The 23,358-nt window shown below is 39.5% G+C and overlaps 1 protein-coding gene across 3 annotated transcripts in view; it reads right to left on the bottom strand.

The window, feature by feature from the left end:
• The window catches only part of itsn2b (intersectin 2b), a 39,626-nt gene extending 16,683 nt beyond the window's left edge, over nucleotides 1–22,943 (bottom strand). For 2 of the 3 annotated variants that reach the window (XM_086284798.1, XM_086284789.1), the window contains exons 1-17: nucleotides 22,703–22,943; nucleotides 13,448–13,506; nucleotides 11,915–12,007; nucleotides 11,206–11,269; nucleotides 10,925–11,100; nucleotides 10,386–10,616; nucleotides 9,223–9,325; nucleotides 8,644–8,780; nucleotides 7,899–7,962; nucleotides 7,181–7,318; nucleotides 6,949–7,025; nucleotides 6,014–6,276; nucleotides 5,783–5,932; nucleotides 5,527–5,667; nucleotides 5,180–5,267; nucleotides 4,791–4,930; nucleotides 2,960–3,144 (exon numbers count right to left, since the gene is read on the bottom strand). In XM_086284798.1, coding sequence (XP_086140924.1) covers nucleotides 2,960–3,144; nucleotides 4,791–4,930; nucleotides 5,180–5,267; nucleotides 5,527–5,667; nucleotides 5,783–5,932; nucleotides 6,014–6,276; nucleotides 6,949–7,025; nucleotides 7,181–7,318; nucleotides 7,899–7,962; nucleotides 8,644–8,780; nucleotides 9,223–9,325; nucleotides 10,386–10,616; nucleotides 10,925–11,100; nucleotides 11,206–11,269; nucleotides 11,915–12,007; nucleotides 13,448–13,454 — 2,057 coding nt within the window. In that variant the 5' untranslated portion in view covers nucleotides 13,455–13,506; nucleotides 22,703–22,943. Of the gene's footprint in view, nucleotides 1–2,959; nucleotides 3,145–3,920; nucleotides 4,002–4,790; nucleotides 4,931–5,179; nucleotides 5,268–5,526; nucleotides 5,668–5,782; nucleotides 5,933–6,013; nucleotides 6,277–6,948; nucleotides 7,026–7,180; nucleotides 7,319–7,898; nucleotides 7,963–8,643; nucleotides 8,781–9,222; nucleotides 9,326–10,385; nucleotides 10,617–10,924; nucleotides 11,101–11,205; nucleotides 11,270–11,914; nucleotides 12,008–13,447; nucleotides 13,507–22,702 lie in introns of all 3 variants that reach the window. The other variant, XM_086284808.1, reaches the window with a different exon arrangement.
• Nucleotides 22,944–23,358: the final 415 nt, after the last annotated feature.

Raw genomic sequence — 23,358 nt, 5'->3', positions numbered from 1 at the left:
GATGATTGAGCAGTACTCTAGATGAGATAATACTAATGCGTTAATGACATCTTTCATAACTGAAGTAGTAATATAAAAGGAGCATTTCCTAGCTATAGCTATGCCCTGTCCCATTTTCTTAATAACAGAATTGATGTGCTGAGACCATGAAAGGTGGTGGTTTATGGTAACACCAAGTAATTTAATCTGGGTGACCTGTTCTAATGCCGATCCAGCTATGGAAAGATTTAGTTGTGGACTGTTGATTAAACGTGCTCTACTTCCTATTAACATGGATTTGGATTTAGTCACATTTATAATCATGTTGTTTTTACTTATCCAATCAAACACATTCAGCAAATCTAGTTGTAATACGCTTGTCAATTCAGAGTGGCTACTGGCTGAATAAAACATGGTGGAATCATCAGCGTACATTACAAGATGAGATTTATCCAGGACATACGGCAAATCATTTGTAAAAACTGAGTAGAGAAGTGGACCGAGGCAGCTGCCTTGGGGTAGACCACAGTTCATTTCGCGGCCCTCCGAGAAATAACCATTATAATAAACCTTTTGCCTTCTTCCAGACAGATAACTTTCCATCCAGCACAAAGCAGCTGGTGAAAATCCATAACATTTTAGTTTATCTATCAGTAGATCATGATTTATTAAATCAAATGCAGCACTAAAATCCAGAAATACCACCCCGGCCAAATTCCCTTTATCTAGGTATTTGTACCAGTTATCTGTCATGTGAATGAGAGCTGAACTGGTGGAATAACCAGGTTTGTAGGCATGTTGAAACTGAGTGAGTAACTGATTTTCTATTAGATAATGTTGAATTTGTTCGTAGACAATCCTTTCCATAATTTTACTTAAAATGGGTAGCAGACTGATAGGTCTGCTGTTGACACCATTAAAAATGTCATTCTTGTTTTTAGGAATCGGAATTATTTTCGATTCTTTCCACTGCGATGGAAATAAGCTGCATGCCAGAGATTTATTAAATATGTGACATATAGGAAGGGACACAAACTTGGCTGCAACTTTGAGCAGTTTACTGTCTATGTTATCAGAACCGGAGGATGTATCATCAGGAAGTGATGTCAATAAGCGCTCTACCATCTGCACGTTCACTGCCTCAAACTTAAATTGGCATGGTTTATTATTCATGATAACATCCTGTATAAGACGACAGGATAAGGTGGGATCGCCTTTGCTCATATTAGATTTTAAATTTGTTATTTTATTGCTGTAATAATTCACAAAATAATTGGCAATATCCTTGGCTTTACTTATAAACGTACCACCCGTGTGGATGTGAGGCATCACCGGAGCAAGATCTCTACCCATTATATTATTTAAAACTTTCCACACCTTTTTGCTGTCCTTATTGGCCTCTTTGAGCTTAAGTTGATAATATTCTTTCTTTTTACGCCTATTCAATTTAGTTACTTGATTTCTTAACTCGCGATATCTTGCCCACTCTTGTGGACTGATAGACTTATGTGCTTTTGCTTTTGCTATATCCCTCTCTGACATTGCAACCTTAAGTTCGTTATCTAACCAAGGTGCATAGTTCTTTTTAACAGTAAATCTTTTTAAGGGGGCATGTTTATCAGCCAGGTAGCAAAAGTTTTCAATAAACATAGATAATGCCCTATCAGGGTCATTCTCGAGGCAGATGTCAGTCCAGTGAATTTCTTTTACGTCATTAATATACTTATCTGCATTGAAATTTTTGTAAGATCTATGAAAAATAATCTTTTGTGCAGTTTTCAGTGGTTTCATTTTCTTAGTCAAACCTACAAGATTATGGTCACTATAGCCAACTGGAATAGAAACAATATTAGAGCAATGCTCAGGAACATTTGTATATATATGATCAATACATGATGATGACCTATGACCTCCTGCGTTGACCGTGACCCGGGTGGGAATAGTGATCATCTGAGACAGGCAACAAGCCGACGCTGATGAACTTATCTTTTTCTTTAAAAGACAAGAAGGAGCCGACCAATTAATATTAAAGTCTCCTAATAAAAACATGTCTTTGTTTTCCTCAGTTACTCTTTCTAGCATTTCACAGATTCGTTTTACATACAACATATGTATTTAACTATTACTAAGTTAAACTGATATAAAGATAACTGAAGAAAAGGCAGAAAGATTTAAATGTTTTGAGAAGAGGCCATGTAGGAAAAATATCTCAAAAGTTAATCCAAAGCTATTTCAACTGGTTTGAAGAACATAATTGCAAAAAACTTCTGAGGACAAACAGAAGACGCTGGCCATGGCACGGGAACCTTTTCTAGGCTAAAAGTTTTGGATCTACTAAAGCAGCGGTCCCCAACTCCCGGGCCTCGGACCGGTACCGGGCCGCGAGAGTTGGGGCTCGGGTGTGAAATGTATGGTTTTCAGGGTTTTTAATCGGTTTTCAGCATTATTTTGTTATCGTTTTTATCATTAACTCGGTTTTCCTGGGTCTTTTCATGTGTGTTATGAATAAATCTTCTTTTTTTGGTACCGGTACTAGTTTTATTTTGTTGTATTTATCCGCGACACCTTAAAGGCCGGTCCGTGAAAATATTGTCAGGCATAAACCGGTCCGTGGCGCAAAAAAGGTTGGGGACCGCTGTACTAAAGTGTCAATCTCAGCGTAAATTGTTCGATATGGATCCTGCCTATTTTGGGGTTTTGTTTTTTGAACTGATGACATTATTTTCATCTCGGAATTGTGTGAATTATCAGTATATGGAGTTGTTACATTTTTTTTCTATTGGTCTCTTTATCTTTTTGATCATGACAAAAAAGGTTATTTTTTAAGTAAACATCATCAAACTTGACTGAATAACAAATTATATCCAGTATTCAATAACATCTTAATACGTTTTGTGTTGGTTGGAAAAAGAGCATATGGCATCTGCTGTATAACTGATGACTAATATTTATAACACACAAATGTAAATTCAAAGTGTACCTCTGAGCTTCTTCCTCTTCCTCCCTGCGCCTCCTTTCCTCCTCTTGTCGTTTCCTCTCTTCTTCCTTCCTCCTCATCTCCTCTTCATGCTCCTTCTTTCGCATGAGTTCACGCTGTTTGTCTTCTTTTATGCTGCGCAGTTTCTCCAGTGCAGCCTGCTGATTTCTTTGGCTCTCTCTCAGTTCCTGGTGTAAACAAAGATAGTTCACATAATTACTAGCAGTCTGAAAGATAAATGGCTGAATTAAAGGATGCAAGACGGACATGGGCACAGTCTAAGGCAGGGGTGCTCAATACGTCGATCGCGATCGACCAGTCGATCGCAAAGGTAGTATTGGTAGATCGCATGGCATTAAAAAAATAGATGCCAGCCTATCATCCATCCCGTCACTTGATTGATACAGGGAAGCCAGTCAGATGACAGCTGATTTTTTCTGACGCTTAGGTCGCTGCGCATGCGCAAACAGCGGCGCGAAGTGTAGTAAAACTGACAAGCTAGTCAGCGAGTTAACTCCAATTTTTAGCTCTCGGTTTTTTCTCTTAAACCTGGCCGTCAGCAGCTACTGTCCGGACTATGCATCCCTGGCTGATTCAATTCAGTGCAAGTCATCAGAGTAAACTCAGGTAATGACAAAAAATTTACATAGTTAATTGTGTTGTGAAATATTGGATATTGCGGTTATGCATGTATATACATTGTAGATATAAAGAATCCTCAATATATTTATAAATAAGTTTATGTTTTGGATTTTTGTAGTGGGTAGATCATTTTGACTTGGTCATTTTATAAGTAGCTCACATGCGGAAAAAGTGTGAGCACCCCTGGTCTAAGGCCTATAAACAAACAGCATCCAACACCTGACTAAATATTATGAAAAAGTAGAAAAGAAAGAGATAAATTAGGGGACCAAAACACAAGATACAACAAGGCAAGAACAATAATGAGACCTAAAGCAAAAACCTTTAGTAGGTAGAAGAGGTTACGGAGGCAGGCCAGCAGAGAGAGGAGAGCCTGGAGTATTGACTCCTCAGCACCCACACACTGAAAAGGGGAATGAAATGGGCGAATGGGAAGAGAGGAAAGGATCCAGTGTAGGGAAGAGCAGAAATGTCCAGAAGACGAGGAAAAAGAGGAATCAAAGTTTAAGATGTCGTATCAGATGCCAAAGTAGGAAGTATGGCAGGGAAGGAGAAAGACAAAAAAGGCCTCAAGGGCCAGGAAGCAATATTAGTGATCAGCTGTAAAGGACACAGTCTAATATTCAATTTGATAAATCACTGCTTTTAAATTTATATTAGGAAAACAGTCTCCTTAAAAATTTAAATAAATATGTTTCAAGGAAGTCGATCCAAACTAGCAGCCCCTTTTTATCAAAGCTTTACAGTTCTACGATTTTGCACTGCTGAGAATAAGTGCAAAAAAAATAATATAATCCACAGAGCTTGAGATTCTGGCCCTTAACTGATCAAGGATGGAAACCATCCTACACATTCCAGAAGAACTGCAAGAAGACATTAACTATTGTTCCCTGACACGGCTGCCATGAACCTCAACGACTGCAAAAACAAGCATTCAACATTTTCTCATGAGAGTATTCTAAGGCTGTTTTCACACCTGCAGTGTTTAGTCCGTTTAAATCCAACATAACTCGGTACCACACACATGCAAAGAACACAAACTGTACCTACTAGCTGTAAAATAAACTAAGGGCTTGCTTAGTTTATTAGCCACAAGACGAGAACACAGCACCTTCTACCTGTATTTACTGTGTTGCTGCTGCTCCACACGCATCTGGCCAAAAAGCAGACTGAAGTAGTGACAGATTCCTACCTGCATGTCTTTGTTATACTGGTCCATTTCTGCTAGTTTGGCAGCCGTCTCTTTCTCCAGAACTTCAAGCTGTTCTCGCAGTTTCATACACGTCCCTTTTTTCTCCGTCATGCTCACTTTTAGGGTGGACACTGTCGATGCTACAAGCAGATAAAATACAGTCACTGCGGTAACTGGTGGTACATCTATCAGACAACAATCCATAAATTGTTTGCATTTACTTCTTCTGGTTGCATGTATTAAGTAATTATAATTACAACAGGTATAATGAAAACCGTGATAATTAAAATGAGTCAATTTGCCATATAAGAGGTATTCTTTTCATTTTATTTTCCATTTTTTTATGATTGATGGTCCAAAGCTTGGCATGTTAATTTTTCACTACTAACCAGGCAGGTTATTCAGAGACATATTTTTCAGCTTTTCAGTCAGTCTTTTCTGCTCCGGAGTCAAGTGGGACAACTTTCTCTGGAACTCCTAATGGATAAAAAAAAAGAAAAGAAAAGAAAAAAAAAAAGCATCACTGGAGGGGGGCGGAGTTTCAAAAAAAGATTAACAGACACACACCCTCTCAATAAAGCAATACTCATATACATAGGTAAACTACTAAACAACTATCCTTGCTACTTTCAGCACTAAATGTCATAATATTAGGATATTATAGAAATACACAAGGAACTGAATGAAACTCAGAAATGATCTCAGAAAAAAAATGGGGAAGAAAAAAAGCACAGACCTCAATTTGTTTCTGCAGATTGTTAATATCCTGCTGACGTGCCTCCTTCCTTTGATTGTTAAGATCAAGCTCAGTCTTCTGAAGTTTTTTCTTGTTCTGAAAGTCACGCAGGCGGTCCGAGATCTGACGGTGCTTGTCACCCTAAAAGAGGTAGAGACAGAAGAACAGAGATGAGATAGCTTAAAAAACCTCCACAACATGTAGACAGAAAGTATTTTTGCTCTATGTTGGACTGAAATGTCTCTTCAGCACTCACCACTGCCTCCAACTCCAACTCCAGGCTCCTCTTCTTAGCTTTCAGTTTGGTGATTTCATCCTGCTCTTGTTCCTTCTTTAACTGGAGCTCTCCTTTCCTCCTCCTCTCCCACTCCTCTTTTCTCTGACGCTCGAGCTCCCGCTGTGCAGCCTAGAATAAACGGACACACAGAAGTAAGTACACCACGCATCACTGCGAACAAACCAACTCATTCAGAGACGTTCACCTCACCTCTTTCCTCTCTATCTCCCTCTGCCGTTCTTCCTCTTTCTGTCTCTCCAGCTCTCTTTGGAGCTCGAGCCTCCTCTCCTCCTCTTTCCTCCTTCTCTCCTCAGCCTCCCAAGCCTCTTTCTCTCTCTTCTCTCGCTCTTCTTTCTCTTTCTGAGCACGCCGCTCCTGCTCCCTCCTCTCAGCGTCCAGTAGGGCCTGTCGTCTTTTCTCCAACTCTGCATTCCCTCGTTCCAAGTTTGCTTTGAATTTATCTTCAAATGATACTAAAAATAAAGTAGGAAGACATGACAGATCACTGTACTTTTCATGTAACATTAAGAAAAGAATTGTGAACATGTATGTGACTAAATACTGATTATTTATTTGAGATCATGTCTTAAAAAAAAAAAAAATTGTGAATGATTTTTATAAGATTTGGAGGATTAGCATTTAACAACGTCCAAACATTCCAGCTGCTACTTGTAGCCTAAGTCACCAATACGTGCACCACATTCCAGATGCTGTTCTTTAAAGACTCAGACTTATTACTAGAGTTTGACCGACTGTTTCCATTTTACTATGCGCAGCTTCTCTCATATTTATGATAAAATCACTTTAATCTGTGCATCATTTTCTTTTGTATTTTTGGTAGTCAAATCTATGCACTACATGGGAAACACACAGATGAGCTGCAAGTTTTGTAACTCATCTTATTTGAAGTCCATAGTAGTGAACCAAGGAAACAGAGAGAGGAAAAAAAGAGGGTTAAAGCTGAGATGTGAAATGCAGTTACAAGAAGAGGGGAAACTCAAACTACACCCATTATATTAGTATTTCTCAGTGTTCAAAAAAATAAAATAAATATTTATGATCCATAGCTGCTGGCTGCACATGAACCCTCAGTTTAAAAAGGCTGCTGCCTGTGTGAGTTGGTTGTGTTTATTGGTAGTACTGACTGTTCATTTTTGGTTTCTGTGGCGGTTCAATTTCCAAGTTATCAATCAGGGAAGAGCTGAGGCCATTCGTGGCACTCCTGCAATACAGATTTCAATCAGTTTCTTTGAAAATACAGCATGCAACATCACTCACATAATAACAAGGTTTTGTGCAAAAAACGTTACGTCACGCATTTATATATAGAGAATGTTGGAGAGGTTTTGGTCAAGCAGAACATGTGTGTCCACATACCTCTGTGAGGGTGGTACCAGCTCAGTTGGCAGTGTTAATGGCAGTGGTTGACCACTCTTTGCCAAATCCACGAGGTGCATTGCTAGAATAAACTCCTCCGCTTGTAGCTTGCCATCTTTATCCACATCTGCTAAATTCCTGCAGGAAATTTGCAAGTTGGACTTTTATAGAACATAATGTACACTTATCATACTTAAATTCAGCAGAATAATATTCATGGGAAATAAATATTGTCACTCAGGAATATTTGGACCTCATATTTACAATTACAACATCAATATTACAGCTATTGGACTTGCTGCTCTGACATAACCAGACTAGGTGTTGAAGCACAAGATGCATGATCATATAAAACTAACTCAACCAAATTCAATAAAAACAATTAACAGTTATAGCATTAAGTAGCTAACTGTAGAAAACATGTCCATTTGATTTGATAAATCCTGCTGTATTCAGTTGCGTAAAAAATATTGTAGAACAAAAGAAAAACAAAGAAAAAAAACCAGCAAATCTATTGTCAGATTTTTTAACCCATTTTAACAAGTAATAGATACTGGGAACAGCATTCTTAAAACAAAAAACAATTACTTCCTTAATAATGAAAGCGGTATTGTGATAATGCTACAACTGCATGACCTTTCATACTTCTGGCTGCCAAACCTGACTGTAGTAATCAAAAGACATGTTCAGACACACCAAAATACACACATAATCCTACCAGATGGAGGCCAGTTGTATTTTTGTCAGCATCGTACTTTCCATCACACCCTTCACCTGCAGACCTGGTAAGAAGAGGAACAAATGTCAGAGCTGTGGAGCACAGAGGTGTGGGGGTGTGGAAGAAGAAAGGAGTGGTGTGTGTGAAATAGTACAGTGGCTGATGATATATGAATTAATCTACATATAACGTGTGGTGAAGACAGGAAGCAGTTGCAACACCATAACCAATTTTTCCTAGAGTGACATTGTACAAAGTTTCAAAATTCTAAAAAGCAGATGATGGTAAACAGTCTGTGACAGCATGAAAACACTCAGCTTTTTACAAAGGTCTACAAGGACACAAAATTTGAAGGAATAAAAGAAGCCCTTTGTGTAATTTTGTTACCATACAGACTGCGTAATAACAGTCAAGTTGCATTACTAAGAAAATTGGGGGAAAAAAATCTGACCTTCATTGTCATTTCAATAAATCTTTGTTTTTTCATAAGAACAGGTTTTACAAGGTTTGCAGAACAAAAGGACAAACAAATACTTGACTGTGTGCATGTGTGTGTTGAGAAACACTGTGACTGAACACACCCGCTACTATAGCCTCCACTACTTAAAGCTAACTAAAGGTTGATACAGGGGAAAAAAAGAGGGAGGAAAATGAAGTCATCAGTGACTGTCTCCACACCTAAATTCCATAAATAGTTTGGTTTTATATAACCTATACAGTGAGCATACACATAAATGCATTATACCAGTGAGGTATCCAATCATCTGTTTATCCAAGCTGTTGAACTGCTGTCTGTATTTAAGTCTGGAAGCATGTGGCACAGCCCAGTCACTGGGAACAGCATTCATGGGGGACATCACAGATGGGGTTGAAGAACCGGAGCTGAAAAACAATACACCAAATGTTTATGTTTGTACAGATAATAGCCCTTTCCCATTAATACCTACTCAGCTTGACTCAACTCAATTTCTGAAATTTTATTTTTCTGACATATAGCAATGCAGCCAGAAGTCCTGTAATGTCATTTGTATGCATCACGGAGTGGATTTTTGTGAGTAGTCGCTTTTGACACCATTGAATCGGCAGTCAGTGGCAGGCAGTCTGTTGCTGTTGTTGTCACATTTTTCGTGTCGACTCAGATCACTTGGGACCCTGGTTGAGTAGTTACTAAAAAAGTACCTAGAACCGAGTTCTAACACTTAATGGAAACCCTACAGACCCAGTCGAGATGAGCAGGTACTAGTTGAAAAGGGCTAAAAGAAACTGACAAGGTAAACAAGTCAGAGGTTGCCCAGACATGCTTACGTATATGTGCAGGTCTTACCTGCCAGATCCCAGGTCTAGCAGTGTTGGGGCCATGTTTATACCAGCAGGCGAAGAGGCGCGTCCAAGCGGAGAGGCGTAAGAGGTCGCAGATAGAGGTAGGCCTGAAGCAGAGACACACATGCGCGTTAATCATATTTCAACAATAGGGCACAAAATGTTATTCACACACTTAACCACAATTACAAAATGTGATGTTCTTTTTTTCACTTGGTGGAAAAGTTGAGGGTTCTGTCTTTACAGTTTTCTTAAATGGCAGATGCCTGTACTGTGATCACTGTTGTAACCTTGTCAAGGACAGGGAGGCCATTTGTATGGAGATGAGACAGAAACCTGACTCTGCAAAACAGGACAGGAGCCATTCCATTTTCCTGGTTTTCCCTTAAAATACCCAGAACTGCTTCATTGTCAGCAAATATACAGTATTTAATATGAGAGAACAGCCAGCATTTCTCCTCAGCAGTTTTCATACTACAACAAACAGCAGATAAGCATCAAGAAAGCAATAACCAAAAAGACAAACAAGAGCTGTCTAACAGATCACACACAAAGATGAACATTCCCTCCATAACATGCATTATTCGAGTCCCCCAACCAATATCTAGTTTCTGATTAGTTTGAGGTATTTTCTTAAGAGCATCGACGTGATGCAAAATTTGTGGATCTAGATCTAGTTTTAAGTGGACTCCAAAACTTAAGCACTACCAAGCTGCTTGGGCCAAACTCCAATCCAGGTCAAGTTTGCATACAAATCCTGCTCACTATTAGCTAATGCAAGTTTATCATGTTCAAAAGCTGACAGAATATTTAATACACTTTTTTCCAAATGTACTAATCTTTAAAAAAAAATAAACAAAACCAAAGTTGTTCAAGTTGTTGGACAAAACCTTCTCTTAAAACAGAAAAACTTTGAAAATCTTCAGAACAAAGTTCTGCTGCTTCATGGACTTGCTTCTTTAGTTAGTTTTCAGCCGTGACAACCTGATCAACTAGCATGATAAACATTGATCAGATAACACAAAGCGCTATGATAACCTGGAATATTTAAAGTGTAGCATATTTAATAATATCCTAATAGATTTCCTGTTAGAAGTCTCTCAGATACAAGATGAAAAAGACAAAAATGACAGCTAACTGATTAATGGATAAGAGAATTACACATACCAGTATTCAAACCTCCAGAAGAAATTGGCTGGAGGAGACCCATGGTGCCATTTGGTACTGTGGTATTTCCCATAATTGGAACCAGGGGCGTGGGGGCAGTGGACATCATTAGTGGGTTCATTCCTGATGATGAAGGAACCATTGGGCTGAGGCCCGTCATTGGTGTCATAGGTGACACGGCCATAGGAGTCAACATGGCAAGGTTTGTTCCATGCACCATAGAGCCAATTCCTATGACACAATTAGATACACCATTTTTGATCACAGTGACTAAATGCATGCATGGAAACAATCAGTCAGACACAGTTTAGATTAGTCTAAGTGCTCCGAAATCTTTGAATGGAGGATCTTCATTTAAACATTTTTTTTTTTTTAAAAATCATATTTTCGCTTCTACCTAGGAGCCATAGCAGCTCGTTCTTTCCCGTTTTTGTGGGCCATGTCCATTAAAGGAAAACTCCACATATTTGCCAATAGTAAAATGTTAATTTTCTAACAAATTCACTGCTATAGTGTACGATATAATAATAATATCGTACCATAGGCAGGGTTGGTGGGGTTGTTCATGGTGGGAGCACGCACTGGAGGCTGCTTCATGATGATTGGAAGCGATGAGGGAAGTGGTGTACCCGTAAGTTTTAGCTTTATAAGCTTCATAGCAACAGAAAACTCCAGCCGGTCCATCTTTCCATCTTTATTCATATCGGCCAGGCTCCTGGGAGACAGAACACAAAACATAAGCAAGGAAACGGTGATGGGTTCTCAGGAAGATCTTCTCAAGCACAGCATCTTATCCACTGTGAGTCTGTGTTTCTCTCACCATATATCAGCCAACACTGATGCAGGCAGCCCTGACTGAAGGAAAAACCTCTTTGCCTGGTCTCCTATAAAAAGACAGAGAGGGAAGAAAACAAAAAAGTGTCAGTTTACAAGTATGAGGTTGTACATCACTATCTGGACTTTAATACATATGTTATATTGGTTATATTTACATGTGCCTCGTCGCGTCTGTATTTGTACGTGTCTGTTTATTACTGTAAATCACAGGTGGGTAACATTTTCTCCAGCAGGCCACCCTCGTTTAGACACTCACTAAAATTCCATCCAAATATTTCATCAAAATTTATATGCATCTTGCCAGTTATTTAATGTTTAGCACTGCATAGATAAACCTGTTTTTTTCCTTTTAGGATGTTGCAGGGCAAACTGAGATGGCTCACAGGCCGGTTCTGGTCCTCGGGCCACATGTTTTCATTAATAAAGCACTTTTCAACTTTATTGGTGCTACAAAGCGCTTTACAATGTTTTCTACTTCCATACACAGGCACTGGCATGCCATCTGAAGGAACCTAGTATTCAATGTCTTGCACCAGGACACTTCAGCATGGGGAGGGGCTGGGGATTAGGGATACCAACTGAGTCACAGCCATTTGCAATTTCCAGTTTCATCATGATAAAATAGCACTCTGAAAACCAGCATCCAGTCACTGTGTGAATCATGGACAAACAGCATGTTTAAATGTCTGTACCTGTGACGTAGCCCATCGTTGGGGAGAGGGAGTCAAACATCTGATCATGTTTGTCCCTCTCCTCTGGGGAGATTGCCCACACACTTGGACCACCTGAGGGGGGAAAGGAAATGTAAAGTTTCAGTCATAGCCAGTGAGATTAAATAATACCAGGCAAATAGACCCCAAGAAGTAGCAGGCTTAATTTTTCTAATTAATGTCAGCTAATTTATCAGATATTCAGTTCACTTCACAAGATTACACAGGCGTAAAAAAAAAGGAAACAGGAAGACAGGTGCACACACACAGACCAACTGACACAGATAAAGAGTACCCTGACGTCAGCCTCAGCAGCAGTCAGACACTGGGAATCCACCAGTATTGACAAAGTGATAATGAAGCTCAAATTTCACTTTGTTAAGTGCAAAACAAGACACTTTTACTGCTCTTCACCAAGGCTGTTTACTCCACGATATATCAACAACACCAACATATTAGGGCTGTTCGATATAACGATATATATCGGATGACGATATAAAAACGTCTATCGTTTCATTTGACGCTATCGTTTGTTTCGTGATGTTGCAAAATAAACTGTTTACTGCAATATTTTTTCATCGTTTTGATGGTCACTGTAGTGGCTATATTAATTTCTTAAAGTTCTCTCTTTCTCTTATATTTAATATAACCACACTACAGACGGACAAGCGCCTGTTTTTATGCCTTGTGGTTAGCAACAAGGACGGTAACACCATCGCGTGTCCGCTTGTTTATGTTCCACATAAACCTTTCACAATAAAGCTCAAGATCCTGTTGAGACTTTTCAAAATAAACTGAATCACGTGAAAGAGCAGATTATTTACGGAAGAGAAGTAAAAAAGAGCCGCCAGGTGTTAAAAAATAAACCTTAGACTCAAACGTTAGAACAGGCTTTTCCCCGCAGCACGCCGTGTAATAAATACTCACAAAGAAAACAGCGGCCGTTACAACTTATGTCTAAAAATGTATAGTTTCATGCATCTATTAAAACACTCGACTCCAGCTACATGACGCGCAGCTGGAAACACTTCCCGCAAGTCGAGCTGCACGAGATTCACATAATTTACAGAAAATGTTACATTTTTGTGATTTATATCGTTATCGGGACGATAGAATTCTTATATCGGGATATGAGATTTTGGTCATATCGCACAGCCCTACAACATATATAACCTGCACCAACACCAAAAATATACTAATCTGGGTACTTTAATCCTGTCACTGAAGCTATCAGTAAACCTGGTGGGTTTAAAAAAAAAAAAGAAAGAAAGAAAGAAAGAAAAGAAAATATATGGACCAGACTTCAAAATTAGCACAACTGTGTCAAACTATAAAGAAGCTGGTCAAGAATATGTACACAAACGTAGGCCAAACACAACCCAGCAATTATCACTAAAACTAGCCTTATGTTGGCCTCAGCAGCTCTGCAGAGCCACATTCACACACCCCTCTTTCTTTCATTCTCCACACAGATTTAACACTGTCCTTTATACACACAAAACGCAGTGATCTTACCATTCATTTTCGCAGGTGGAGAACTCCCAGTGACGTCCTCAGCTACTGTTCACAGCCATCTGCAAAACACACATAAGCACGGTCCAGTAATCAGTCAATACTGTAGCTAAGAGAGGACAGTACTGTCATAGAGAGCAGGAAGATAAAAAGGCAGAGAGAGGTACAGAGACAGACCAGGCAGAGAGAGAGAGAGAGAGAGAGAGCGATTCTGGTCGGTCAGCAGAGTCAAACAGGGCTTCTCCTGTTCACTTTGGCCGCATCCCAAATCTTTTCAACCACATGGACTTTTTTCAGTACTATCAACACTGACGTCGTAGCGGCCAGAGTGCAATCCATGCTACTACTAAAGCTAAACACGACACGCACTTATTAACATTTACTGTGTCCAGGAATACAAACCCTTGTTCAGTTCTGTTTGATCAGCTAATGTAGACTGAACAAAGGATCTACAGCCCTTTGGTGTTAAACAGACACCACTTCTTCAAAAAACTGCCCACGTTTGATGTACCGATGTTATACTTTGTTCATGTTTATTCCCCAGTGTGATGCAAACACCATCAAGTTATTATTATAGACACAAAGTTTTTGTTCAACTGCAGTCCATGATAGGACTACTTAATTATAGCAAATGTTAAACTTACAACCATTTACATTTTTTTCCTAAGAGCAATAGAAGAAAGGTTTTTGTAGACTCTTGAAAAATCTATAAGTTTCACAATACAAGAATCAATCCTGTTAGGATATTTCCAGCTCTCTATTTTCTAAAGCTTATGTGGGTCCAGGTCATGAAGGCAACAGTCTAATCAAAGAATAGCATTAGTTGAAATACGACAGTGAAAGACACCTTAGCACAGGGGTGGGTAATTAATTTTTAAAGTTAATATCCACCAGGAATGAGTTTATCCTCTACAATGGTGCAAGCTTCTTGTGTGACCCCTGGGGAAAATGACCCAGTCCTGCCTTCGAGCTTTACCTAGACAACCACAAAACGAACTCCACTGGTTACCAATATTCAGCAACAAACCAACGCTCAACAAGCACACTGTTTCCTGTGTGAACGCCCTTTAAGACTAAGCCCAGATGTTGTTTTGCTGCTTATACACTTTCAGTCTTTGTCCACAATTTGTAGCTATAGATACGATTACAATATGTCCATCTAGAGTAAAGTTGTAGCTCAACATTCAACTGTTGAAAATGAGTAAAGACAAGCTACTACACTAAAGCGACAAACCAATACTCTCAATGACTTTAAACCTGCCTTCCTGTTAGCAGTGACTATGACTCTTTCTCTATCTCATCAGGCTTTGAAACCGCTCTTGTTGAGTCATGCACTTGCAAACAAAGTGTGGGAATTGGCCTATTGTTGCATAAACCTGTTTTATGTAGTAGGAGGCTCAGCTTCTTCTTGAAGGTTGGGGTTTATAAGTTTCAAGTAATTGCATGTGATTGTGTGATCAGGCAGGTCTGTCCCAGTACTTTGGTCCAGACTAAAATATTATTATATAGGGACAGTCCACAGGGGTTGATTGTAATGTAAATAACAGGGTAAATGTAGCAGACTCTGTCTCATGTATCACATATGAACTCCTTGTTGACAGAAGGCGGTAAGTAGCTTTATGCTGGGTTGGAGAAATAGTTATAGGTCTTATCTGTGGCTGCTGTAGCACTCTTCCTGTTAAATGATCATTACAACATGCACAACAGAACAGAATTGTTTAGATCTGAGACAGTTATGAATGTCGTGTGAACTTATTTATAGAACCATTAATAACAGTAGTAATGCAACACTGAATACAGATGTAATCTTTAACTGTCCGACTGGTACGTCAACTATTTTCTTCACATTTTCTCTTTTCATTTCATATTCGCATCTTTAGAATGACAACTTTCCCTGTTATCATCACACTGCCATCGGCCGCTCAGATTCACATGATGAAGGTGGAGGAGGAAAAGCAGGAGAGAAATTCTAATCATTCCGCTCAGCACTTCCTGCCTAACCTACGAACAGAAGCATTTCCTTAATCAACATCAGTTGACAGGAAGTGATCACAGATCTTGGCGAGAGAGAGGCAGCTTTTAATGTCCTAAAAAATAAGCGTGAGAGCTGTGGTTGAAACTGACACAGTATTCCAGATTAAAGAGTCATTTATAGGTGATTACTGACATATCTGGTGACAAGAAGCCTGTGCATGAGAATATGAATGAGGGAGAGAAAAAAAACAGAAAGAAAGTGCCTGGCTGACACTCTTACAAGGGCAGAGAATAACAAGAGAGGGCTAATCTACTGCCTGCCATCTGTCACTCTCCCTCTCTCCTTCCTTTCCCGAGTCAGACCATACTCTTATTCGATATCTCTGATCATCCATTCTTTCCTCTGCTTCTCCCATCTATTTTCCTAGCTGTTTAGATGGAGAGCATCAAATACAATCGTACTAGTTTTAAATGAATTTAGAGCATATCATTGTACTCTCTATATTGCCATCAGCAGTGACAATGGATGGTTTGGTTGTTCCTTTCAAGAAATGTACTTACTTATGGAGGTATTTGAAAGCCACTGACACTGAAGTCATGGAATCTAATGTCTGGTAACCCAACACTACAGGAATCTGAATGAATAAGTGAAAGAAAGCAGCAGACTGTTGGCTTTAAGGTTTACTGTTTCCACAGTAAGCAAGCAGTCTAACTTTCCTCACAGGGCGGCTGCCTGACCAACTGACCGACTGAACGTCGGACTTGGCTAGCACAAAGGAGTGACCTCAGTGGCAGAGTCAGCTTTGCAAACTTCATGCAAATACCTTCTGGAGTCGCCCTCCACATAAATACACACTGCCTCAGTAGAAGCCTTGTGCTGCTAAATGAATACCTCTGCTCCACCATTTGCATAGACTCCCCCAAGGTAAAATCAGAGTGAAGATCAACAACCAGAGCTCCACCTAACTTAAAAACTAACCTCATCTATACTTAACCAGTGATACAGAACCTTTTAAAAACATCTAAAAACAAGTAGGAAAAGGAAAAGCAAAAACAGATTCTAAGCTAGATGCACTGTTTTGACACAACTGAATCGCTCTATCAAGGAGACAGCTGCCTTGTAGATGGAATGTGCCATTACTGCAAGCAGGCAAAATAACTCACCTAGAAGCCATGTGCTGATAGTTATCAAATACGAAAGCAGAAAAATGCACCTCTAACTACATTTAGGAGACAGGCAGGCAGATACAATTTGTGAAAGGTGGTGAGCTTAGTACCAGACAAACAAGAGAAACTCGCAAAGCTGAAAAAAAGTCTTGTGAAACCAAAAGAAAAAAAGATCCAATGGAAACCGTGACAAGTTAAGTGAGCTATATATTATTCTACTTATGTTTGTTGAATTTAACTCAGAGAGCATAAAGAGGATGGACATAGCTTCCTTGTTACAAAAATAAGAAGCCCCTAAAAAAAATGTGGATTTTACCTAGTGGCCACCAGATGGCGATAGCTGTAGTTGCAAAAAACTTCTAATCCTATAAAAGTCTATTACATAGGTGTCAAACTCTGGCCCGCAGCCTAATTACATTTGGCCCGCGAAGCCATACCAAATTACTATTAGAGCTGGCCTACTGGTATTATACAGCTAATATATACATTGTTTAGTATTAAGCTTTGCTTGTTCCACATTCAGTTTTTCAGCAAAACTTGTTTGAGTCCATAAGAAGAGATTCATTCTTAAATCTGGAGGAAGATATTTTTCAATAAATATTAATGTTAGCCCGCGACCTTGTTCTAGTTTTGAATTTTGGCCCACTGTGTATTTGAGTTTGACACCCCTGGTCTATTAGGAAAACAGCTACCTTTATTGACGTTCATCTCAAGGCTTCAAAACAAAACTTCAAAAGGTGACATCCTGGTAGGTCTTTTATACTGTCTATGGTTTGAAATATGAACTTTTAAATAAAGCCACAGTTCCCAACAGCATTTGCAGGAGACACCAGGCAGAGACTGGGCGCTCAGGATCTGTGGTTTTCAACAAGACAACAACCTTAAGGATCCTGCCAAGAAAACACAGGGTGGCTCCCCACTGACAATCTTGAACTGACCCTGCCACAATCTGGGCACAAACCCAACAAAGCTCTCAGACTGTGAATTTACTGTGGACCAACACTCCTTATGAGTTGTGTTGAGTTTGAAAAACGATAGAAAACGTAGAAACGTCCAAAAGAAAGGTGTGTCAAACATATGTGATAATTCCCACAAAGGACTGAGGCTGTTACTGCTGCTATAATCAACATATAAATGAAAAAGAAAATTTGATATTTTCATTGATTTACCAAAGTTTACAATAAGTGTGGCGTAATGTACATAGTTCTGTAAAAAAACTGAAATAAAAACTTGAATGTCTAAAAACCTCTGAATGCACTACAGTAGTAGTGAACAGAAGCTCTCTGTAATGACAATAGAGCAGCAACCGCAATGCATGTCTTCAAATCTGAATAACAGCAAGAATCCAAGCTACTGATGTTCCTATGCCCAACACTTTGACTTCCTCCTAATTCTAGCTCTATTTGTGTGTGATGCTGTTTTTGAGTTACAGTGTGTGCATGAACAATATTTTTTAAAAACCTTGTGTAGTTCTGGATTTAAAAATAAAACAACCCAAAAAAGAACAGCTGTTATACAGCTTGTCTGTATAACTAGAATTCTGAGAAGTGGAAAATATGATAAACCCCTGGGTAGCAAAACACATAAGTCTGCCTAATGTGTCCACTCATCTTGGTGTGAACACACATGCAATAGCCATTGCTTTTGTCATAGTTCGGTACATAAATAGACATGTGACTCAGTGTCCCAACCTGCAGTTCATGAAACAGCTCTTTCACAATGGTGGAGAGGTGGTGAAACACTGTAGTATACTTGCTAACAGCCAGCAAAACAGTAACACTGATGTCCATAACACCACATAACCACTGTATACTGAAAGAAATAATCAAAATGAACAGTGGGACATTAGATCTTATTTTTCTTCGACCATAACAGTCTAAATTCCATTGCGGAAAGAGCTTTTCTTTACAAACTACAATCAAGAGTTTTTGTGTTTATATGCATATCAATTTGCTCTTTGGAGTTCTGCTGTGGACCTGCTTGTCTATCAGTTAGCATACACAACAGTGAAACCTGTTGGATAAATGGCATGACTGTTTCTGACCTTAGCTTCTTCAGTAGACACTTTGAACCATATGTGCCTTTCTTTCTGTCTGTTTATACCTTTTGCTTTGTGCTACTGTGTACCTCACTGCCATTCCACCCTTGCTTAGAGTGAATCAAGAAATAACAAACATGACGTAACACTGTCAGGGATAGGGATGAGACTGAGAACAGAAACATATTCTCCTTGCTCAAGTTCCTCATTCGTGACCATCTTTTGAGCAACCCCCCCTAGGGCTGGGCGATATGACCCAAAATTCATATCTCGATATTTTTTAGCTGGATGGCGATATAAGATATATATCTCGATATTTTTTTTTTAAAGCAATAAAGTAAGAACAAAAAGAGAGTTCTTAGTCAAAGCTGTGTCCCAGATGTCACACAGGCACTTTTATTAACATAGAGCAGATGTACATAAAATTTACTCAAAAATAAATTATGAGCATTTATTAAATAATAATGCTCCATAAATAAAAGAAAACAATGTTGTTTTTGTGCATAACAAAAAGCTCACAAATGTGCAGTCAAAATGTAAACTAAAAGACGCTGAGCACAATAACAAAGACAGATTTCACAGCTGCTCTGTTCCCAACTTGTACTGCTTGACTTGACAGCCTGGAGTTTGTAATCCGCTTCGCAACCACGTCTCTTAACAGATGACATTTACGGTCCTTATACACAGTAGGGTAATATTACGTTGAAGCACAGTACGTATCACTCCGCGAGGCTCAGCCGTAATGCTCCGACAATCCATCAAGCGGTGCAGTTCCGTAGCTTACCAAAGTCGTACTAAAACATTTTTGACAGATTGCTGAGCGCCGTGTTCCACATAAAATCGGTTCGCGGCCATCAAGCACAACCAGAATTCATACATAAGGCGCGCTGTCAACTTTTGAGAAAATGAAAGGATTTTAGTCCGTGCAGCACCTCTGGGCTGCATGGCGTTAGCGTGGTTAGCTCGTTAGCGTGGTTAGCTAGCTAACACGTTGACGCCGTCCAGCCCCACGCACAGGGCGATGCGCAGTAACTCGTTAACGGAGATTTGCCGTGTCCATCTTGTCGCTTCCTGCAGGTGAAGCGATGGGGGAGGAGGGGGAGTTGTGTTCAGTGAAGGAGAGGCGAGGCCGAGTAACGTTGCGTAAAGACGAAAGTGGACGAAAGAGAGGCAAACTTGCGGCTCCGCAAGTATAATTATAACGTAACATAGACTATATCAATATAAAGGATATGGTCACATCTTATATCTCGTATAAAAATATATCGATATTTTTTTAAAACTCGATATATCGCCCAGCTCTACCCCCCCCCCCCCCCCCAAACTTTCTCACCAACTCTCATAACTTTGCATGTAAAACTGCACCCTGCCAGTCCTGTCATCATCACTGCTCTTTTCAGAGACAAACACTGCGTGAATGCCGTTCTAAGGAATGATTGATTTTCTGCCGCCTCGCTCACTGACCTCACACCAATGACATCAACTCCATCCACAGTTCTGTTTCTGCCCGATGACACCCTTTCTTCCCCTCTGTGTCCTCCTTTGTGTACAGTAAAATTACCCAAGCTTTCTCTTCAGCTGTTTTTAATGTGTATTTTCAATTCCTTCCCACAATACAGAGACAACTAACGGGTAGTTTTATTAAAGTGATACTTCAGCATCCACCCGCTCTGCAGTAAACACCCATCTACCACGCTCAGGGCTGCAAAGCAAACCAGCAGCGTTTCAGATTGGGTTTGATTAACTATGTTTGCAATGCCAGATTTTGTTTTCTTAAGAGGCATGGCACACCTCTCCCTCTTTTAGCCTGGGTTTGACTCACCTTGATTTGTCCATCTATCTGAATATGACAGGGCTGGTACACTTCTAAATTTGTTGTTTGGCTTGTGCATGTGGCTCAGTGGGAACATGGCAATGCTTCACCACTGCCAACTTAAAAAAGACTGCGAGTCTGGTTTGACTGACAAGTTAATGTCGGACCAATATTTATATAATAAATGGAAGTTGGATGAGGAAAACGGTAGGCTGCTGCTTAGTGTCCAGTATTAAAATGACAAGCATCAAGTTAGGATTGGACACAAAGAGCTGCAGCTTGGTAAGACTCCTCCCTGTACTAACTCAGCATGTTAACCACTTTAATATTTTGCTGATTTCAGGGTTTTAATAGCCTACAACAGAACTCTGGTAGGTGATGATGTACGCAAACATGATGTGCCCACATATATTAAAGGCCATAAGTCTTTGTTACCTTATTAGAGAGACATTTGTGCATTTTCCTGTCAATTTAGGGGAACAAAATGACTACCCAGTGCTGGTAGGATAAACGCTACACTGGTGGAATATTGCTTTTCTCAAAAGAAAAGAACAGCAGATACACTCAGCATGCACTTCATTCCAGACCTTTCAAGCATTTTCTCTAAATCTCTGTCACTTATTTTTTTTCCAAGCAACTCTCTAATAAGGTTGGCCTTCGGGTAAAAGACTCTTTTAAAAAAAAAAAAAAAAAAAAAAAAAAAAAAAGCTAAAAGAACTATCTCTCAACTTATCAGTGTTATGCAATAACAAAATATTTGCACTGAAATAGACAGCACCGGAGCAAATGATGATAATTTTTTGTGCTGATGTGGTTTTTAAACAACATCCTGCCAAGTTAGAAAGATAAATGCTGCAATATGTTATCCTGCATTTTCCCCCCCAAGTTTTTTAATTAAACTTATTTGCAATCATCACTCACAGTAGTTCATATTATTTGTAGATTGTATCATGTTTCCAGATTAATTTTTATTTCAGTTCAGTTACTTTCCACATTGTGTTCCCTTATTTCAGTTAAGTTTTTATTACCTTCACTTTAGTTATAGTTGATCATATGCACGAATACTTCCTGGTTTAAGTTTTGTTGACCCAGTTTGACCAGACTTATAAAAACTAAAAGAATTTTCCCTCATTATATTTTAATTTTTAATAATTTTTATTATTAGTGAGCGGCATAGTAGTGCAGTGATTAGCACTTCCCAGCAAGAAGGAATGGGATTACCCTCCAGGCTTGGGACCCTTCTGCGTGAGTTTTCTCTCACAGCCCAAGGACTTGTATGTTAGGTTAATTGTTGATTGTAAACTGGCTGTAGGTGTTAATGTTAGCCCTGTGGTAGACTGGCGACCTGTCCAGGGTGCACCCCACCTCTGATCTTATTACAGCCGGGACATGCTCCAGAACCCCCACGATCCTGAATTGGATAAGCAATTCAGAAAATGCATAGATGTGTGGATAATAGTTTTCTACAATCCCAATACTATTTCAGTTAGCTCCCCCCAAGCTCACTGTTCATGGTCTTAATTAATTGTAAAAACAGAGATTTCGCAGGGAAGAACGATTGGGTGCAGCAGCACCAATCTACAGTAGCCTATAATAAATATGGTGAAGTAACCCTGTCAGCTATTGAGTTGGAATTAACACAAGAAATATATTTTGAATTCTTTCATTAAATATATTTGTGTGGGCCTCGGCTTTCACCAATTAGGTCACTTTGCACAATTGAGACCGAGCAGGCCAATAATTCATACAAACATTTCCACTTGGGGACGGTAACGTCATTTACAACCTTCATCTCTGTTTATGTGTCTCTAGATAAACCGAAAGAGTCGCATTCCCTGATCACTTGTCACCAGTCATTGAGACCTGCCTGCAACCTGCTCAACTAGTTTGAACCAAAAGGAATTTGGGAGACTTTCCTGCAAATCTGCTCTCACAAACCTCCCAGATACACTTTCGCCATAAAATAAGCGCCAACAAACACTCCTCATCTGATTGTCCACAAAAAACATTTAATGAAAACACACAACTTAGCAAGCTAACCCAACTCTGACGGTCCCAGGTTGTTTGGCACCCACGGTGAAGCATCACCTCTGAACACTTTTTCCTTTCATATTTTCAAATTTTCAAATTAAACAAGGTACACAAGGAAACACGAACACGGAAAAGTCATTAAAAATATCGAAAAGTCAACAGGGAGTCTATAAAGGATTATTATGAGAACATCAAACTTACGGTCATGCTTAGATAAGCAGTTTCGCTTGCCTACCTCTCTCACCGCTACGGTTCAAAAACATCAACTTCTGAGCTTTCGAGAGGCCGCAAATGACGAGCCACCACTTCTGGACGGTTTCCCACACACGCTCTCAAAGTTTAGTATCCGCGGAGAGCTGCCGTTTTCAGGAGATATGTTAAGTTTGTTAACGTTTCTGCTCAAGAGAACCTGTTGCTGACAGCTCGGTGTGTCACACCAACAACATGGCTGACGACGAGTGATTGGAGCCTGTGAGGCGCTGCTAACGTCCGGCAAGTGGGAGGAGAGAGAAAGGGAGGAATAAAAGTGGAACAGATGGAGAAGGAGAACAATCGATGGGATGGGAGGCAGATAAGAGACAAGTGAGGGTAATATTATACAATATAGAGCCAGACTAGGAGAATAATGGAGAAGAGATTAAAATCCTTGTATGACTTGGAGATTATTCATGACAAATTATGAGATAAGGATATTCTGACAGTATACAGTCATATATTTTGAAATTATATAGGTACACGTTCTGTGATTATACAGTCATGTGTTCTGAGATTATACAGCCATACACTCTGAGATTATATAGTCATATATTCTGAGATTACACAATTGCACATTTGCAAGAAACAATTCAGAAATCCTCTGCGATTAAAGTCACAAAGAGTAGCTCACTTTGG

Source organism: Aulonocara sp. 'chitande type north' Nkhata Bay, linkage group LG1 (genome assembly GCF_057382095.1).
Source record: "Aulonocara sp. 'chitande type north' Nkhata Bay isolate Kocher_YH1m ecotype deep benthic linkage group LG1, A_spYH_male_GT1.1, whole genome shotgun sequence".
Taxonomy (NCBI): domain Eukaryota; kingdom Metazoa; phylum Chordata; class Actinopteri; order Cichliformes; family Cichlidae; genus Aulonocara; species Aulonocara sp. 'chitande type north' Nkhata Bay.
Note: the sequence above shows the minus strand (reverse complement) of the source record. Positions and strands in the feature narration are given on the sequence as shown.